Source organism: Diabrotica virgifera, chromosome 3, assembly GCF_917563875.1.
Source record: "Diabrotica virgifera virgifera chromosome 3, PGI_DIABVI_V3a".
In the NCBI taxonomy this organism is placed as follows: domain Eukaryota; kingdom Metazoa; phylum Arthropoda; class Insecta; order Coleoptera; family Chrysomelidae; genus Diabrotica; species Diabrotica virgifera.
The window spans coordinates 7,911,552-7,932,953 of NC_065445.1; the positions used below are offsets into that span (position 1 = coordinate 7,911,552).

The 21,402-nt window shown below is 32.5% G+C and overlaps 1 protein-coding gene across 2 annotated transcripts in view; it reads left to right on the forward strand.

Annotated features, from left to right (window-relative positions):
- LOC114330105 (general transcription factor 3C polypeptide 5) overlaps positions 1-17,281 on the forward strand; it is a 34,135-nt gene extending 16,854 nt beyond the window's left edge. Inside the window, exons 6-9 of one of the 2 annotated variants that reach the window (XM_028279423.2) lie at positions 9,206-9,336; positions 9,386-9,516; positions 15,142-15,356; positions 17,102-17,281. In XM_028279423.2, the coding sequence (XP_028135224.1) occupies positions 9,206-9,336; positions 9,386-9,516; positions 15,142-15,356; positions 17,102-17,262 (638 nt within the window). In that variant the 3' untranslated portion in view covers positions 17,263-17,281. Of the gene's footprint in view, positions 1-9,205; positions 9,337-9,385; positions 9,517-15,141; positions 15,357-17,101 lie in introns of those variants that run through there. The other variant, XR_007697382.1, reaches the window with a different exon arrangement.
- The last annotated feature ends 4,121 nt before the right edge of the window (positions 17,282-21,402 follow it).

A 21,402-nucleotide genomic window follows, 5' to 3' on the forward strand; every position in this document is an offset into this window, starting at 1 on the left:
CCGCTAAGCGTTCTACTAGGTGTTCTGTCGTTATCCATTCTTATAAGGTGACCTGCCTAGCGCAATATTTGTATTTTTGCATAATTTGCTATAGAGGGTTCTCTGTAATATTGGTATAACTCGCGGTTGAACCTTATTCTCCATATACCATTGTCGCAAATGGGTCCCAGTATCCTCCTTAATATCTTTCTTTCAAAAGTATTAATAAGGTTTATTGTTTTTCAGTCATGATCCACGTTTCTACACTATATGTTGCTATTGGCCGTATGATGGTTTTATATATTATTTTAAATAGAAACAGACTGTTTAACTTGTACACACTTCTATACAGGGTGTCCAGAAACTCTACCGACAAACGAAGACAGGAGATTCCTCAGATAATTTTAAGACAATTTAACCCAATTCACCTAGTCCGAAAATGCTTCCTAAGGGAGCTAGAGCTCTTTGAAGATGGCGTCATGTAATTAGTTTTTCTTAAATACCTCCAGAACGCTTCTATTTAGAAAAATGAAAATTGGTATGCTACTTTACTTTCCAGAAATGAATCTATTCCATCCATTGCGAATTTCTAGTACCGGTCATAGGCGTCCGTTTTGGGTAGGGCAACGGTTATTTTATCGCCTAACTTTTTTGTCTTTATTTTTTAAGCATTTTTGACTTTGAATTATTAAATTGTAAGGTATTCTAGTACTAAAAGGTATTCTTACTTTAAGTCGATAGGATACACCGTTTTCTAGAAAAATCGATTTGAAAATTTTTTGTTCTTCGAATAATAAAAAAGATTAAAAAAAAACTATTTAGAAAGATGAAAACTGCTACATTTATTTATATTCCAGAGATTAATCGATTTTATTAATGGCGAATTTCTAGTAACGGTCATAGGCGTCCGTTTTGGGTAGTTCAACAGTTATTTTATTGCATAACTTTATTGTCTTTAATTTTTAAGTATTTTTGACACTAGATTATTCAATTATGAGATATTCGAGTACTAAAAGATACTTTTGCATTAAGTTGGTAAAATACATCGTTTTTTTATTTTTTTTTGAAGTTATACTTCTTTACCGGCGATAGAGGGTGATTTTTTTATATGTTAAAACCTATCGGCGCATGCGCATTATAACTTTGTTCTGATTGGATGTTCAAATGACATGTCAAAAATTATCCGATATGGCAGCTGTGGTTTGGAGGTAAAGGTAAAGGTAAACAAATGTATAATATATTAGTTTTATTGTTGTGAGGACAGAAACAAAAAAGTTTATAATATTGTAGTGACTTTTAAATAGTTTTTAAAAGCAACAGGTACGTAATAATTGTTAATGTATCATGGGTATAAACCTACCTATTTGATCTGCCAACAATACATAGTATGTAATACTTTTATTTATATAATTTGATTACCATCAAAATTTCTATCAATATTCACCTAATATATTGTTTTTTTACTCTATGTTTTGTTGTATTTTTTCAATTCTAAATCATTTTAATTCAAAATTAAAATAATTTGATCAATTTTCAGAATATCAAAATATCACAAGTTTAATCCGTTTAGTTAGTCGATCTTCGTAAATAATGACACATAGTGTCCGTGGCTAAGCTGAGAAGGCGAATGAATTCCAATACCAACCGCTCTTATCAGCGCTGGTTCGAGTCCCAATAGAAACTTTCTTTTTTGTTTTTTTTTAATACATTTTATGATTGTAAGTATATTTATTATATAATTGTATTTTCAGAAAATACGTATTTAGTTAAAAAAAATTTCGACAATTAATGTTCAGACATCATTTGTGGCTTGTTTAATGTGTTTGTGTGTGTTTTATTCTTTTATTATTTTAATTTTTGGCACTGTTCTAATAAAAATGTTTGAGAAGTAGTAAGTATAAATTAGTTTAATATTTAAACAAAATATAAATAAAAAGTATATTAATTTCGTTTAAATCATATAATAGAAGTATAACTTCTTACGTGCGTACAAAGTACACACACATTCTTTTTTTCAATTTTTTTCAATTTTTTTTTTCAAATTCCCAAATCTAAAACTTTTAAATCGATTTTTCTAGAAAACGGTGTGTCCTACCGACTTAAAGTAAGAGTACCTTTTAGTACTAGAATACCTCACAATTTAATAATCCAGTATCAAAAATGCTTAAAAGTTGAAGACAAAAAAGTTATGCGATAAAATATCCCGTTGCCTTGTCCAAAACGGACGCCTATGACCGATACTAGAAATTCGCAATGGATGAAATCGATTCACTTCTGGAAAGTAAATATGTATGAAAATTTTCGTTTTTCTAGATAAAAGCGTTCTGGAGGCATTTAAGAAAAACTAAATACAAGGCGCCATCTTCAAAGAGCTCTAGCTCCCGTAGGAAGCATTTTCGGACTAGGTGAATTGGGTTAAATTGTCTTAAAATTATCTGAGGAATCTCCTGTCTTCGTTTGTCGGTAGAGTTTCTGGACACCCTGTATAAATCAAAACGGAAACTGGTGTATGTTTTCAAAGACTGATAGTGTGTAAATAAATTTATTAAAATCAGCTAAGTACTTTCAGCATTTTTAATACCATCATCAGAGCTTGTCCTATAAAAAGACTAAGTTGAAGAATCTTATTCATAAAAAATTATAAAGTTACGTCTTATAATTGTAACTACCTCAAATGAAGAAAAAACTTTGAACAAACACATTCTAATTTAAAAATTAACCAAAGGATCTAACCACTGGTCAGGGTAAAAACCCTTAAATATATAAAATAATCACATTTAATGTGTTTTTAAAAAATGGCTACCATTTTTACAATCAACAGTGTTACTGACAATATGCAAAGATGACAGGATGCGTACGGAAACAAACTTCCTAGCGACATCTATGTTATTAAATAATAATTAAAATTTGAAAATGACTAAGTTGTCATATGTAAGTTAAATTGGTTTGAAGTTAGAAGTTAATATATGAAATTCTAAAGTTAAATTTAAATAACAATCGTTAAGTTCAAAGTAAAAAGTTGAATGTGCAAAATTATCAAAGTATTATTAAATTATTAAAAAACAAAACAGTCAGTTCTGACCAAATATAGAAGTGAGATAGATGAAAAAACCAAGGAGATGTACTGTTGGACAAGCTCAGAGTTCCAAAGCTGTTTCTTTAAGAACAATATTATTATTAAATTAGGCCAAATCGAAAATATTTACTTATTTGTAATCAATGAAAGAAAATTCAAGTATATTATAAAGTAATGTTAAAAAAACTTGAGCAATTGTTGGGCATGCTGAATACAAAATTATTAAAGAAACTTCTTAAAGATTGGATCAAATTTTCAATTTAATTGAATCTGGGTGTTAACACAATTTTGAGGGTTTCTTTTTAGTTCCCTGCTAGATTCTAAGTCTTCTAATAAATTCATTTTTGTATAGTTGTTAATGGGTATACTATGTAGAATCTTACTATCTCTTTGGAGACTGAAGTTATGTTTAGAAGCATGTAAGTGATTACCAAAACTAGATTTGTCAATCTTAGATAAATGTTCTTTAATGCGTGTTTCCAAAGGTCGCATAGTTCTACCCACATAGGTAACAGGGCAGTATCCACAGGACAATTTATATATACCACTTTTTGATGTTTTTTTCAATTTTATCTTTGGTGTGAGAAAAAATAGATTTGATATTTTCTTTACATTTGAATGAAAGTTTAAGGTTGGGGATGTTATTTAAGATTTTGGCTATATTATCTGAAGGATAATCTATGTATGATATTGATCTATACATAACTACTGTAGTGGAATTGTTAAGGACAGAATTGTAAGCTAGGGATCTATACCTTAATGTTGTTCTGAAGCTATTTTCTTGTGGCATTTTTATAATCAAGTATATTCAAATGGGAAATAAGCCACAATTTTACCTAAAAATGATTTTATTAACGTTTCGACGCCCAAGTCGGGTGTCGTTGTCAAAATACAAAATAATACTAAATAAATAAAAATGTTGCTTAGTAAAAAATTCTTCTAATAATTTATTTAATCTGACTCATTTATATCGGCAATTCAGACACGTATTATACATTTTAAAGTAGACGACTTTAAAATGATATTGCCAATATTGATGAGTTGCGTTCCTGGGACGACTTTACTAAAAGATAGTTCATTCGATTACATGAAATCAATCCCAACTCAAGAATATCCGCCACAAAAAATCATAGCATGTAATCTGTCTTTAAAAAGACAACCAAATGCAACGGTGGCACTGAAATTCTCGCGTTAGAGATTCCATAGTAAATCACGAGGGAAAACCAGGAAAAACCTCGTGATACTATCCCGACATCGTAAGTATTTGGGTTTACATTTAGTTTACTCTCAAAACTAATACCAAATTCTGACTTGATATTTTAAATAATACTAAAATACTAAATATGTACTAACTCGATATGTTACTGATTTACTAATTGTGGTATTTTCTTTCTATTGACTTCCTCCTTTAATATGGGTAACCACATCCTACTGCATTCTACCGAGGAATTTGCGACACAATTGGTTTCATTTAGCATAATTAGAGCCGCTTCTTTGATTTTTCTCTTTTTACTATCTGCTTCTTTTAGGACTATACTTGAATCTCTCCACTGAACTCTATGTTCATTATCCCATGCGTGTTGACATATTTGAGATCTATCAAATTCTCTATTTTTTATATAAGACTGATGTTCATTTACTCTAACGTCCTTTGGTCTTGACGTTTCACCTATATAAAATTGTTCGCATTCACAAGGTATTTTATAAATACAATTCTTTGTTCTTTCTTGTTCACTGTTAGGTTTAGTTTTAGATAGAATAGATCTCAAAGTGTTTGTTGTTTTGAATGTTGTTGATATGTTGAATTTATTTCCTATTGTTTTAAGTTTCTCGGATAGTCCTTTTACATATGGTATTGATATTTTCCTCGTATTATTTCTTGTGAATGTTGTAGGATCCCATTCTAAGTTGTTCTGTTCCATTCGATCCAATCTTGACAATTCCTTATTTATAAACGATATGGGATAATCATTTTTTAATAAAACAGATGTTAACAATTGTTTTTCTTCTAAAAATGAATTTTCGTTAGAACAAGTAATTTTGGCTCTATCATATAAGGATTTAATGATTCCCTTTTTAACGTTGATGTTATGATTTGATTTGTAATTGAGATATCTGTTGGTGTGTGTTGGTTTTCTATACACTTGAGTCTCATATCCAGTATCCTTCTTTGAGACCAAAACATCGAGGAAAGGTAGGGTGTTATTGTATTCCTTTTCCATTGTAAACTTTATTGTCTCTTCTTGATCGTTTATAATATTCAGGAACGTATCCAACAATTCCGATCTATGAGGCCACATGGAAAACACATCATCTACATATCTCCACCATACTGTGGGTTTTAAATTTTGTTTAGAAATGATATTAGTTTCGAAATCCTCCATAAATATATTAGCCAATAATGGAGATAAAGAAGAACCCATTGCGAGACCAAAATTTTGTTTATAGAATTCATTATTTAGTTGAAAATAGGTATTATTAGTACATAATGTCAATAACTCCATTATAGCTGATACATTTAGTCTTGTCCTAGTTGTTAATGTATTATCATTTTCTAATTTCGTTTTGATTAAGTTTAAAGTTTTATCTAATGGTACATTTGTAAATAAACTTTTTATGTCAAAACTTACTAAAATATTATTTGGATTAAATTCAATATTTGATAATTTGTTTAAAAAATGTTGTGTATTTTTTATAAATGTGTCATTATTATTTGCAAATGGTTTTATAATATTTAATAAAAATTTTGATAGTTCACTACAAGGAGAATTGATGGTACTACAAATAGGTCTAAGTGGAATATTTGCTTTGTGAATTTTCGGTACTCCATAAAAATGTGGTGTCTTACTGTAATGAGGTGTCATTAATTTTCTTTGATAGTACGTTAGGTCATTTTTAAATTTGAATAAAGTTCTATAGATTTTATTTTCCAGTGTCTTCGTTGGATCCTTCGTTAATTTGGTATAAGGTCCATTTGTAATTAGATCTGTAATTTTGTCCTCATATTGTACTTTATCCATTATTACAGTTGCATTTCCTTTATCCGCTGGTAGGATTGTTATGGAGTCATCATTTTTTAAAGTTTTTAAAGCTTTCATTTCCTCTTTGCTGATGTTCTGTTCAATTTTATTAGATTTTTCCAATTCAAGTTTGCATAGTACCCTATATTGTTCTTTTTCATGAGTTGGTAAACACTGGGATATTTTTTCTACTGCGCTAATTATGTCTAATTTTGGAATAGATGGATGAGTGACAGCATAGTTTAAACCTTTTGACAATACCAAATTTTCCGTTGCATTTAAATGTCTATTTGATAGATTGACAACTGTCGCTAATATGTCATTATTTCTATTTAAGTTATCAAAATTATGTATACTATTTTGTTCTAAAAGAATATTAAATTTATTTAAACATTTAACAATTTAAACATTAAATATTTATAATATTTATTAAATATAAATTTAAATTAAATTTAAACATTTAACAACTACAACATTCACAAGAAATAATACGAGGAAAATATCAATACCATATGTAAAAGGACTATCCGAGAAACTTAAAACAATAGGAAATAAATTCAACATATCAACAACATTCAAAACAACAAACACTTTGAGATCTATTCTATCTAAAACTAAACCTAACAGTGAACAAGAAAGAACAAAGAATTGTATTTATAAAATACCTTGTGAATGCGAACAATTTTATATAGGTGAAACGTCAAGACCAATAGACGTTAGAGTAAATGAACATCAGTCTTATATAAAAAATAGAGAATTTGATAGATCTCAAATATGTCAACACGCATGGGATAATGAACATAGAGTTCAGTGGAGAGATTCAAGTATAGTCCTAAAAGAAGCAGATAGTAAAAAGAGAAAAATCAAAGAAGCGGCTCTAATTATGCTAAATGAAACCAATTGTGTCGCAAATTCCTCGGTAGAATGCAGTAGGATGTGGTTACCCATATTAAAGGAGGAAGTCAATAGAAAGAAAATACCACAATTAGTAAATCAGTAACATATCGAGTTAGTACATATTTAGTATTTTAGTATTATTTAAAATATCAAGTCAGAATTTGGTATTAGTTTTGAGAGTAAACTAAATGTAAACCCAAATACTTACGATGTCGGGATAGTATCACGAGGTTTTTCCTGGTTTTCCCTCGTGATTTACTATGGAATCTCTAACGCGAGAATTTCAGTGCCACCGTTGCATTTGGTTGTCTTTTTAAAGACAGATTACATGCTATGATTTTTTGTGGCGGATATTCTTGAGTTGGGATTGATTTCATGTAATCGAATGAACTATCTTTTAGTAAAGTCGTCCCAGGAACGCAACTCATCAATATTGGCAATATCATTTTAAAGTCGTCTACTTTAAAATGTATAATACGTGTCTGAATTGCCGATATAAATGAGTCAGATTAAATAAATTATTAGAAGAATTTTTTACTAAGCAACATTTTTATTTATTTAGTATTATTTTGTATTTTGACAACGACACCCGACTTGGGCGTCGAAACGTTAATAAAATCATTTTTAGGTAAAATTGTGGCTTATTTCCCATTTGAATATACTTGATCTATACCTTTTATTCCTTAATTTGTTGAGTATGTTATCAACCAAAGTAGGGGAGTATATATTTTAAACTTTACTTCCCTATGGATGTCTTTCGATCCAAACAACTGCGAAAGAGAGAAGTATGCTTTGTTAGTAAGCAATATCTGTCTCCCTATTTCTTCCTTCTCTCTGCCATTCTAAGTTATCTGTACACCCAAGTATGTAAGCTGTTCTACTATTTCTATATTAGCGTCGTCTATTGTTAAACTCTGTAGAACTGTTCAACAAAAAATAAACAAATATGGTATGTGATATAAAACAACTCTCTCCGTTTCACAAATAATCTGACTAACCTTTTTTTCTCTTCTTTACTTCTTCTCATGGATTGTGTAGTCCTTGATTCTCCCTCACGTGCTCCTAGAATCCTTCCCATCCGAACTGCTTCACAAACAACAACAGCACTCGCTCGAAATATCTCCTTAGTTTTCTCTCTGCTCGATATCTTGTGCAAATTAATACCAACCGGCTACTCTTTCCAGACAGAAACAGGAATTTCTTCGGACACAAGGAGATTTAACTTCTCAACTCGATCAACGATTTCGTTTCAACACGATTCTGCTTACACGGCCGCCAATTTCACCACTTTACACCGACTTCTTACTTTTCAAAAACTGGACTGCTCTCTCCAGTTGTTCACTACACAGTGAAACTTTTTTCCTCCTCCAAGTCAGACTCAAATACTCTTTTCTCCTTCCATTCGTCTCTCTCGCCAATCACAAAACATCCGCTATACACATTACATCCCGCCTTTCATTTCTTAAGAACAAATTAATTTTGTATACAACTTTTAAATTTTGTCAAATTCCAGGAGAATATATATTCAAAATATATTCTAAAACTCAACAATAATGGTGTTTACCGTCTTTCCTTCCAAGAAGCATTTATAAATGTCGTATTGTTTACTTCAAAGCGAATACATGTACTTTCCAATCCGACCGTATCAATTGTATAAGTCCGTTCATAGAAACACTAATACTGAACGATTTTCACTTTCAACGAAACACTGCTTATGACTAACTAATACTATTTACAATTTTTTGGCCATATACAGGGCGATGAAAATCTATGATCTTGTGGTCTTTGGCATAAATTAATTTTCTAAATTTTCCCCATAAAAATTATATAACAATATATTAAACAGAGTCGGTGCTAGCCCATTTCCCTGTTTCAGCCCTTTAGTTATCTGGAATGGATCTGTCAATTCATTTTAAACTCGTACTTGCGCTTCTGTGTAAGTCATGGTGGCTTGAACTAACTTTGCCAATTTCCTTGGTATACCAAATTTTTGCATAATTACATATATTTTATCTCTATGTATGTTATCATAGGCTTGTCGAAAATCTAAAAAGATTTGGTAGATATCTATGTCGTGCTCCCAGGCTTTAGCTAATATTTGTTTCACGTTGAACAGCTAGTCAATAGTAGACCGCCTTGGTCTGAATCCGGCTTGGTGTTCTGTGAAGTGGCTTAATCTCCGGTTTATGATCCAAGTCCTGATTGACTACAGTATTTATATTTTTGTTTATAGAAGGAACAAAAATCATGGTCAGAGCTAAACGCGCTGCTTATAGGAAAGACATATTACATCCCAAAATGGACGAAAGTCACTACATCTTGAGACCAGACACAATTCCACCCGCCAGGCAAATGTTTTATCAGGTAAGTCGAATAATTGTCTATTATTCAACTACAACTACAGCATTTTCAGTTTTGTGATGTACTCTTACCCGAAATTCAAGAGATGATGCAGAGATTACCGAAAGCCCAGGCAAAATTAGATGTAAAGAATGGTTGGTTGCCTGTTAATTTTTTAGATCAATGTCGAGAAATAGCAAACAAGTAAGTACTTCTTCTTTCTTCTTGCTGTCTCCCAATCGGAAATTGGATATCATCATCACTATCTTTACTTTATCTACGGCTGCTCTGAAGAGTTATTTTCACACTCCTTCCTCCTCATCTTTCCCTCTATTATATCTATTAGTATTTCATGTCGCTCTCTCTCATTTTGGCATCAATTGGTGCCACACCTAGACTTCCCCTACTATACTCATTTTTAATTTTATCCTTTTTTGTCACTCCACTCATCCATCTAAGCATTCTCATTTCCGCCACATGCATTCGTTGTTCCTCTTTCTTCTTCACTGCCCAACATTCAGTTCCGTACATCATAGCCGGTCTTACGGCTGTTTTATAGGATTTTCCCTTCAGCTTCATTGGAATTTTTCTGCCACACAACACACCACTCGCCTCTTTCCACTTCATCCATCCAGCTCTAATTCTACTGCATGCATATCCATCTATTTCTCCATTACTCTCTAATACCGATCCCAGGTACTTAAAACTATTGCTTTTTACAATCAGTTCACCATCCAAAGATACCATTTTATTTGTAGTAACTCCATCTTTAAATGAACATTCCAAATACTCTGTTTTTGCCCTACTAAGTTTTAAACCTTTTTCCTCCAGAGCTTGCCTCCACTGTTCCAGTTTTTGTTCCAAGTCTCTCACTATTTCCTACTAACACGACATCATCAGCATACATTAAGCACCATGGAATGTTATCCTGTAGTTTCGCTGTTATCTGATCCAAAACTAATGAGAATAAATAAGGACTAAGCACAGAGCCTTGGTGCAATCCTACTTTCACATGAAATTTATCAGTCTCTCCCACACCTGTCCTAACACTAGTCGTTACTCCCTAATACATTTCCCTCACAATCTTTACATATTCACCAGGGACTCCTTTCTTATTGAGTGCCCACCACAGAATCTCTTGAGGGACTCTATATCATATGCTTTCTCAAAATCAATGAATACCATATGAGCGTTTGTTTCTTTACTCCTGTATTTTTCCATCTTCTGCATTATAATGAAAATTGCATCTGTTGTTGATCTGCCCTGCATAAAACTAAATTGATTCTCGGATATTTCGGTCTCTTCACGTATCCGTCTATTAATTACTCTTTCCCATATTTTCATGGTGTGGCTAAGCAGTTGTATAGCCCTGTAGTTTGTACATTGTTGTATATCTCCCTTGTTTTTGGAAACAGGTACCAGTATACTGCTTCTCCATTCGTCTGGCATTTGTCCAACTTCCATAATTCTATTAAATAGACCTGCTAGCCACCTTGTTCCTGTCTCTCCCAATGCTTTACTTTATATATACTTTTATTTTACTTTATATTTTATGTATTTTACCATACTTCCCCAGGAATATCATCTAGTCCTACCGCTTTTCCTTTCTTTATTTTTTGAAGCGCTTGAGCCACTTCCTCATTTGTTATTTTGGTGACCATTGCTGCTACTGTCTCCGGTGACTCTACAGGCTGTCTGTCAAATTCTTCATTTAATAAGCTGTCAAAGTACTTTCTCCATCTCTTTTTGACATCCCTTTCGTGAACTAGTATTTTATTATTTTCATCTTGGATACATCTAATCTGATTAAAGTCTTTTGCTTTCTTTGCTCTCTGTTTGGCTATTTTATATACCTTCGTTTCGCCTTCTCTGGTATCAAGTTGATCGTATAGGTTTGAATATGCTTCTGCTTTGGCTTTTGCTACTGCTACTTTCGCTTCCTTTTTCGCCATCATATAGTTTTGAAGATCTGTGTCGGATCTGGTTTCTTGCCACTTTTTATATAATTTTCTCTTCTCTTTTATTTTTCCTTGTACTTCATTTGACCACCACCAAGTCTCTTTATCCTCAAACTTTTTTTCTGACGTTTTCCCAAGTATTTCAATAGCAGTCTCTCTAATACTTCTGACCATTTTTCTCCAAATTGTATTAGGGCTTCCTTTCATGTTCCAATATATTTTTTCTACTATTCTTCTATTCTTTCTCATCTTTTAGCAGCCTTCTTTCTCATCTACTTTAATAATTGCATATATCATATCAATATTGTGGAGCAACATTATAATTTAAAGTAGGTATGAAATATATATAAGTAAAGTTGTTCTGAAGCTATTTCCTTGTGGCATTTTTACGATTAATTATTTATATGGGAAATAAGCCACAATTAAAATGAAAAAAATAATTTTATTAACGTTTCGACGCCCAAATCGGGTGCCGTTGTCAAAATACAAAATATTACTAAAATAAACAAAAGAGTTGTTGCTAAGCAAAAAAAATTCTTCTAATAATTTATTTAATCTCACTCATTTATATTGGCAATTCAGACATATATTATACATTTTAAAGTAGAAGACTTTAAAATGATATTGCCAATATTTATGAGTTGCGTTCCTGGGACGACTTACTGAAAGATAGTTCATTCGATTACATGAAATCAACCCCAACTCAAGAATATCCGTCATAAAAAATTATAGCATGTGATCTGTCTTTAAAAAGACAACCAAATACAACGACAGTAAAATTCTCGCGTTAGAGACTTCATAGTAAATCACAAGGGAAAACCAGGAAAAACCCTGTGATACTATCCCGACATCGTAAGTATTTAGTCTTACATTAATTTACTCTCAAAAAATAATACCAAATTCTGACTTGTAACATGTTTAAATTATAAATAATATTAATAATACTAGATATATAAGTAATATTAAAATATAAAATATGTACTAGCTCGATATTATTGACTTACTAATCTTGGTATTTTCTTTCTATTGACTTCCTCTTTCAGTATGGGTAACCACATCCTACTGCATTCTACCGAGGACTAAAAATATCTAAATAAAATATTCTAAAAAAATATCAATACCATATATAAAAGGACTATCCGAGAAACTTAAAACAATAGGAAATAAATTCAACATTTCAACAACATTCAAAACAACAAACACATTGAGATCTATTCTATCTAAAACTAAACCTAACAATGATCAAGAAAGAACAAAGAATTGCATTTATAAAATACCTTGTGAATGCGAACAATTTTATTTAGGTGAGACATCAAGACCATTAGACGTTAGAATAAGTGAACATCAATCTTATATTAAAAATAGAGAATTTGAGAGATCTCAAATATGTCAACACGCATGGGATAATGAACATAGAGTTCAGTGGAGAGATTCAAGTATAGTCCTGAAAGAATCAGATAGTAAAAAGAGAAAAATCAAAGAAGCGGCTCTAATTATGCTAAATGAAAGCAATTGTGTCGCAAATTCCTCGGTAGAATGCAGTAGGATGTGGTTACCCATACTGAAAGAGGAAGTCAATAGAAAGAAAATACCAAGATTAGTAAGTCAATAATATCGAGCTAGTACATATTTTATATTTTAATATTACTTATATATCTAGTATTATTAATATTATTTATAATTTAAACATGTTACAAGTCAGAATTTGGTATTATTTTTTGAGAGTAAATTAATGTAAGACTAAATACTTACGATGTCGGGATAGTATCACAGGGTTTTTCCTGGTTTTCCCTTGTGATTTACTATGAAGTCTCTAACGCGAGAATTTTACTGTCGTTGTATTTGGTTGTCTTTTTAAAGACAGATCACATGCTATAATTTTTTATGACGGATATTCTTGAGTTAGGGTTGATTTCATGTAATCGAATGAACTATCTTTCAGTAAGTCGTCCCAGGAACGCAACTCATAAATATTGGCAATATCATTTTAAAGTCTTCTACTTTAAAATGTATAATATATGTCTGAATTGCCAATATAAATGAGTGAGATTAAATAAATTATTAAAAGAATTTTTTTTGCTTAGCAACAACTCTTTTGTTTATTTTAGTAATATTTTGTATTTTGACAACGGCACCCGATTTGGGCGTCGAAACGTTAATAAAATTATTTTTTTCATTTTAATTGTGGCTTATTTCCCATATAAATAATTAATATATACGTAAACTTGACAATTTCAATTGACAATATGAATTATTTAAGAAATATGTTAAGAAAGTTGCAAAATTTCTCCGTTACTCGCGCACGATTGTTTCTCGTATCCCTTCCAAGTACTTGCACACAGCGAATACTTCGTGTTCGTTTTTTTCTATGTCCATGCTGTTCTAAGCGTAGTTTTGTAACATCAGAATTCAAATGACTGATTTATTTACGGGTTCTTGCGTCAGTGTACAGCTGTCAAGTCTATATTGTAGTATCGAAAACACGTAACATCTCAGAGCTCACACTCTCAGTTCTAATATAAGGTCTTTATTGCAGAGAATTGTAATAAGTTTTATAAACGTATGTCTTGATATTTCTATCCTGCTCATTATTATGTAACTATCCCCAATATACAGTGATTATCGCGCTAATAACCGGCAAAATAGCGCAAAAGATGGAAAACACATTAAGTTTGCGAGATAAAAGAAATGAAACTAGCGGAGGTGGGAGATTTAGCGATAAAAACCTAAAAATATACATTATATTTATTGTTTCCCATCTTTAGACGTATCGGACGAGTTTGGCAACTGCCACTGTCAGAGTGACATTTTTAGTTGGCATATGTTAGTGAAATGTCTCCTCCAGAATAGATGCTTCTACGTAACGCTCCAGTCCAAGAACAGTCGGTGGAGGGACCAAAAAAATGGGCGATACTTAAAAATCTTACCGATACCACTGTCAAGATGTCAAGAAAAGAGTAAGTGCCAGAAATAATATCATCCGCAAGTTAACTAATACAAAATGGGGAACACAACCACACACTCTCCGCACTTATGTCTTAGCATTATGTTTTTCGGCCGCGGAGTTTGGAGCACCAGTATGGGCAAACTCTGCTCACGCAAAGAACGTCGACGTGGCTCAAAATGAAACGGTTCGTATAATATCGGGTTGCCTGAAGCCGACACCTATCGAAGAGGTATGCCCCATAGCTGGGATTGCTCCACCACCTGTCAAGAGGAAGGTCACGTCAGAGGTAGAACGAAAAGATCTCGGAAAAGCTTCCTGAGAAACATCAAGATCCATCCCCGAAGCGCCACAGACGCGCCGAATACACCTATGGCAAGCTTCAGCTACCGCGACACATTTTCCTCCCTCAGAGGAAATGGCTCCCGGACACAATTTACCGTATCCGACTTGGAAAGCGCTAAACAGACTAAGAACCGGCGTTTCACGTTGTGCTAGTAACCTAAAAAAATGGGGATACCAGGAGGATACCTGCGACTGTGGCGCGGTTCAGACCAGCCGGCATCTACTAATGCACAGAGATGAGAGAGACCTGCACAGAAGAAGACTTAATTATAGCAAATGACAGGGCCATCTATGTGGCCAACCATTGGAAATACAGAATTTAAAGTTGTTGGTGTTCCGGACAGGGAAGGTAAAGTAAGTAGTTGACATACTCCTCTATGTGTAAAGGCGGGATACAATAAATAGAATGTATATTTTTAGGTTTTTATCGCTAAATTTCCCAGCTCGATTGGTTTCATTTCTTTTTTTCTCACAACTTAATGTGTTTTCCATCTTTTGCGCTATTTTGCCGGTTATTAGCGGGCTCATCACTGTATAACTATCTCCATTATATCATAACATTGTATAACATTTACACTGTAGATATGTAATGAAGAACGTACACCAGCAGTTGGTCGCTTACAGCTTAAAAACCGCACAAGGACAACAGGACAAAGAAGAATCCGAAGAAGACGATGAAGACAATCCCGTGGCTTATTCCAGTAGGATGTTAAGCCAAATGAAGATCGGGTTCAAAAGGAGCTTCGGTGGAGCTCAGGTCGAGGAACATCACGGAACTGTCGTTTTGTCCTCAGACGGTAAGAAATAGTAATTTATGAAACAATTCGTGAAGTATTTACGCGATGTTTAGAGCACGAGCGGCTCGAGTGCTATATATCGCGTAAGTGGGCAAAAAGTACTTCACGCACAGTTTCATACAATATTTTACCTACGATAAACAAATACAAAAACTGCAACTCTTCGTCACTGGTTGATATTTCTATTCTACAATTTTTAGAACTTTGACATTTAAAAATTCAAACTTCTTTCAAACTACAAAACTGTCAAAACTTTTTTTGTAATTTATTGCTCACATGTTATCACCATGACAACGCGAAAGTTAAGGATATTTGATTATAAGAAAGTGTGTCAAAAAACAGTGCGACAAAGTAAACCCCATTAAAATACATTGTTTCTTCACGTACACTTTAAACCCTTCACGTACTACTATCTATAATATAATGACAGTATTCACTAAAAATAGTTATTTATGAAACAATTCGTGAAGTATGCTTTTTGCGAACGCACGCGATATTTAGAGCACGAGCGATAACGGAGCGAGTGCTATACATCGGCGTAAGTTGGCAAAAAATGTGAAATAAGAGGCTATCTCTTAAAACCTACCAAATTTCATTTGCATATGTCAACCGGTTTTAGACCAATAAATAAATCGTCAGTTTATAAGAAAAAATTCAACATTCCGTATCTCGGAAACGAAGCATTTGCGGACATACTTATGTTTATAAAGCAAACTGTCAATATTTTTTCTTGCAGAATTAACCCTTAAAGTTTGTCGCACTTATTTAGAAACACCCTGTATTGATGAAGAACATAGCTAGTTGTCAAAGTACCTAACTTTTTCATTATCCAACATAAGTGAATGAGTCAAAAAGCAGAATGTTAAGAAAGGCTAAGGCTACAATTATGTTTTAATTTCAATATTTTTTAAATGCTAGAATATTCCACAGGGTGTTACGAACTTTCAGGAAAAACACAATATTATTGTTACATCCGGTATACAATGACATTTACCTGTTCAGCAACACTATTACGACATCGATATTCTTAGAGAATAAAGCTATAACGTGTTGAAAAAATCACTAAAATCGAACAACAGGTTTAGGAGATTCGAAAAATCAATGACCCATTTTTAAGGTGTCCCGATTTTTTTGGCCAGGAGTGTATTATGTAATTTGATGTATGTGTATTTTGTCTTTTATGCCTTTTTGTTCAGCCTTATTTTGCATGCCCTTGTCTTTTTCAAGCTTGCTCTGTAGTTTGACCAACCACGATTTTTCTCCCAGTTTAATTTTCCTCTCTTTTTTTGAATATTGATGTTCATTTCTCTTTTCCATGAAGTTTGCTACATCTTGCTTCAATACACTTCTATCGATTGTATCTCTTGGCAAACCTTTCATTACATTGTTGACGTTTCTATGCTTCTTTAGTCTTTCCAGACGTAATTTTGTATCGTTTAACTCTTTATCATTTCTTCCTATTCCTTGTGTTTTGTTTGGTTTTCTTGTTTAATTTTCTCTAATTCTTACTTCAACTCATTTAGTTTCTCTCAGTACTTTCTCTGTTCCTTCTATATCTATTTTACTTCCGTTGTTATATTTTTGTTTCTTTGCTTAAGACCTACACCTTTTTGATAGTTTTAACATCATCGTCTAAATTAAGTATCCTCTACGAAAAAAATACGATACAATTTTTATTGAAAGCTCGATATAGATACTTGTAATCTCTTATAGACAATATTTCACATAAACATTTTCACTTGTAGATGACAGTGATGCAGAAATGGAACAAACTGAGCTACCAGCTCAATTGCCAGATGAGGAACAACTTAGTGATAACTCCGAAATGGAACTGGATATGGAAGCGTTAGAAGAAATCAACCAAATGATATCCCAAACGAAAAAAGACGAAAAAATTAATAAATAATAAAAATAAATAAAATGTTTTATTGTGCTGTATTGAATGAACGAAATGGAATGATTGAAATTGTTACTTTAGAAACCATGCTACTAATTTAAGAAACTTTATCCAAGTAAAAGACTTATGTTGGAATTGGCATATAGTCTGGGCAGATTATATCGGAGAATAGGCCATTTTTGGGAAAAGTTATTTACCAGCAATTTTATTGCTGGAATCGAAGATCATGATTATATATATTAATAATATAGGTATGAAAAGTCCGCAGATAGTGTGCTACTTTTTTTATACACAAAATGGCGCCCGAAAATCGTGATTTCTTTAATTTTTTGTTTTATAACTCCAAAAATTTTAACTTTACACAAAAAACACCCAAATAAAAATTCACCGTAATTAAATTCTGCATAGAGACGTGTTTTTCCCGATTTACTTCGACGAAAATTTTCCCCGGAAAATACGGGGTTTTCCAACAAAACCTTTAATTTTCAACTAAAATTTTAGATAAGTAATTGTTTAACAATAATTAAATAACTTGGTAATATAAAAGCTCTTTTATTCTTCTTCTTCTTATGCAATCCACTAATGGATGTTCGCGATCACGTTTGACCATTTTTCTCTATCCCTTGCAGTATGTATTAGGTCTCCTATGTTTTTTAGTCCTGTCCATTGTTTGACATTACGGAGCCATGACATTTTCTTCCTGCGCACTCCCCTTCTTCCTTCGATCTTTCCTTCAATTAAGGTTTGCAGAAACTGATATCTTTCATTTCTAATTATGTGTCCCAGGTATGCCGTTTTTCTCTGTTTAATTGTGCACATCAGTTGTCGTTCTGTACCAATTCTTCTCAGGATTTCTTCATTTGTTATTCTTGCGGTCCAGGGAACTTTAAGGATTCGTCTATAGATCCACATCTCAAATGCCTCTAGCTTATTCATTGTGTTTATTTTTAAAGTCCATCCTTCCATGCCATATAGGAGCACCGACCATATATAGCATTTTGTGAATCTTAATCTTAGGTTTAGGTCAAAGTCAGAGTTCGTAAAGACATTTCTGAATTTCATGAATGCACTTCTGGCTCTTTCTATCCGACATTTAATTTCCATATCCGACATCCAGTCTTCACATAGCCAGGTTCCCAGGTACTTAAACTTTCTTACGCGCTCTACATCTTGGTTGTTATATGCTAGTCTTGCATTTTGATGTTGACATAATTGACGGCTGATTATAAGGAACTTCGTCTTTTTTATGTTGATACTAAGTCCCATGTTCTCGCTATGCTCTCCAATTTTATTAAGAAGGTTTTGGAGGTCTTCTATATTGTCTGCTATTAAGACCGAATCATCCGCATATCGTATATTATTGACCCAGGTACCATTCACTTTGATGCCGCTTTCGCATTCCTCAAGAGCTTCCTGGAAGATACTTTCTGAATATAGATAGAACAGTAGTGGGGAGAGAATGCATCCCTGTCTTACACCTCTGAGAATTTTTTGAGCTTGCGTTGTTTCATTGTCCACCTTGACGACAGCTGTTTGATTCCAGTAAAGAGCCTCTATGCAACGAATGTCTTTTTGATCTATGTCGAGTTGTTTCACTATATGTACGAGTTTATGATGTTGTACTCGATCGAAGGCTTTTTCATAATCTATAAAGCACATCATTACATCTTTCCTTTGATCGTAGCAGTTCTGAGCTAGCACTTGGGTTGCAACTATTGCTTCCCTGGTACCCAGGCCTTTTCGAAATCCAAATTGTGAGCAACCAATAACCTTATCGCATTTTGTGGAGATTCTGTAGTGAAGAACTTCGAGGAATATTTTTAAAGAATGGCTCATCAGACTTATCAGTCGGTGCTCTTGACACTTTGTTGCGTTGTTCTTTTTTGGCAAGGGGATAAAGGTAGATAAAAGCCATTGGACAGGGAATTTTCCTTTTTTATAGATTTGGTTGAAAAATCTTTGGAGTATCGTAATTCCCTCTTCATCTAACAATCTGAGTAACTCAACAGGAATTTTATCAGGTCCAACTGCTTTCCCGTCTTTCGAGGTATTTATTGCTCTAGTAATTTCTTCAATTGTGATCTCGGGACCAGATAGGTTATTAATATCTATCACTTGTTGCTGAACGACTTCTGTCTCAGGCCTCTCGTCTGCAAAGAGATTTTTGATGTATTTTTCACATATGAGTTTCCTCTCTCTATCATCTTGTGCCATTTTTCCTTGTTCATTTTCTAAGTTAGAAAATTTCTTTTTTCTGTATATTCCAGCTACCTCCTTTAGTTTCTTATGTAGGTTGTGGTCATCATGTAGTTTTTGTAACTGTTCCATTTCCTCACACTGTTTCTTTAGCCACTTATTTTTTGCCGTTCTTATCTCTCTTCTATTCCTTGTTGTTGTTCTCGATATTTGTCTCGGTTCCCTTGGTTTTTATGTTTTCTTCTTTCTTCGAACATTGCCAGGATTTCGTCAGTCATCCAACTTTTCTTTTGTATTTTTTGTTTATAACCTAATTCTTTTTTAACTGTATCCGTCATTATTTCCTCTATGGCTCTCCATGTGTTATCCAAATTAACTTCTCTTTCTAGTTCTACTTTTGTATTCTTTTATTATAGATTATAATTCCAGAAACCGATGGAAATTGAATGAACAGTTTAGCAACAATTGAATTGTTAATTAAAAATTTACGGTCGCTATAATAACCACAATAATTATGGTATATAATAACTATGATTTTCGTATAAAAAGACACTGTACCTATCTAGTACTTTACAAAATTAAAATTGGACTATTTAAGCGGTGTTAGGAATATTTTAAAATTATAAACAATTTTTTGGCTTATAAACAAATATAATATCTCGGGAAATATTAAATTAAATTAAATCACGAAAACGGTATTGAAAAAAAAAGCGGCAGGACACTTCTTTTAAAAGAAAAAACGTTTAATTGTAATGAGTGGTTCCTGAGATACAACCGGTCAAAGTTGACCGGCATTTACGGCAAAGATATAAACAATAGGATCATAATTTTCGAACCATCACCTTTTTATTTCGGTCCTTTTTCTCCACACCAATTTTTAAATCTTTAAAATACTCATAACATATATTATTATATAAAAACTATCGATATTACGAGTGAAAATTGCCAAAAATAGCAAAATTCCAAACAAAAATTAGATTGTTTAAAAAGTAATCTCAAAGTTCAAAATCGGTATACGTTAAAAAAGTGCATTTTCTCGGCTTCCCATGGAGCAATTTTCTTCATTCTTTTTTTTTGTTCCTAAGTAACTCGAGTAGAGCCATCTAACTAACGCATTATTAAATGCCAAACTGGCTTTTGTTTTGTTATAATAGATTAATTTATTTATAAGAAAAGAAAACTACATATTTTTTCCAGTTGTAGACTTTTTTAGATAAACCTACAAGTGTACCTTTTAACGTTAAAAATACAAATATTCTCATTTAAAAGCTGTATAATTATTTAAACAACCTTTAATTAACTAAATTAAAAAATTTTGTTATAATAAATAACTTAATCTATTATAACAAAACAAAAGCAACTTTGACATTTAATAAGGCGTTAGTTAGATGGTTCTACTCGAGTTACTTGGGAACAAAAAAGAAGGAAGAAAATTGCTCCATGGGAAGCCGAGAAACTTTGAGATTACATTTTCTCCAACCTAATTTTGATTGGAATTTTATTATTTTTGGCAATTTTCACTCGTAATATCGATAGTTTTTATTATAATAATATATGTTATGAGTACTTTAAAGATATGAAAATTAGTGTGGAAAAAGAGGACCGAAATAAAAAGGTGATGGTTCGAAAATTATGATCCTATTGTTTATATCTTTGCCGTAAATGCCGGTCACCTTTGACCGGTTGTATCTCAGGAACCACTTATCACAATTAAACGTTTTTTCTTTTAGAAGAAGCGTCCTGCCGCTTTTTTTCCAATACCGTTTTCATGATTTAATTTAATTTAATATTTCCCGATATTCTATTTGTTTATAAGCCAAAAAATTGTTTATAATTTTAAAATATTCCTGAGGCCGCTTAAATAGTCCAATTTCAATTCTGTAAAGTACATTAGATAGGTAAAGTGTCTTTTTATACAATAATCGTAGTTATTCTTATGTGTCATAATTATTG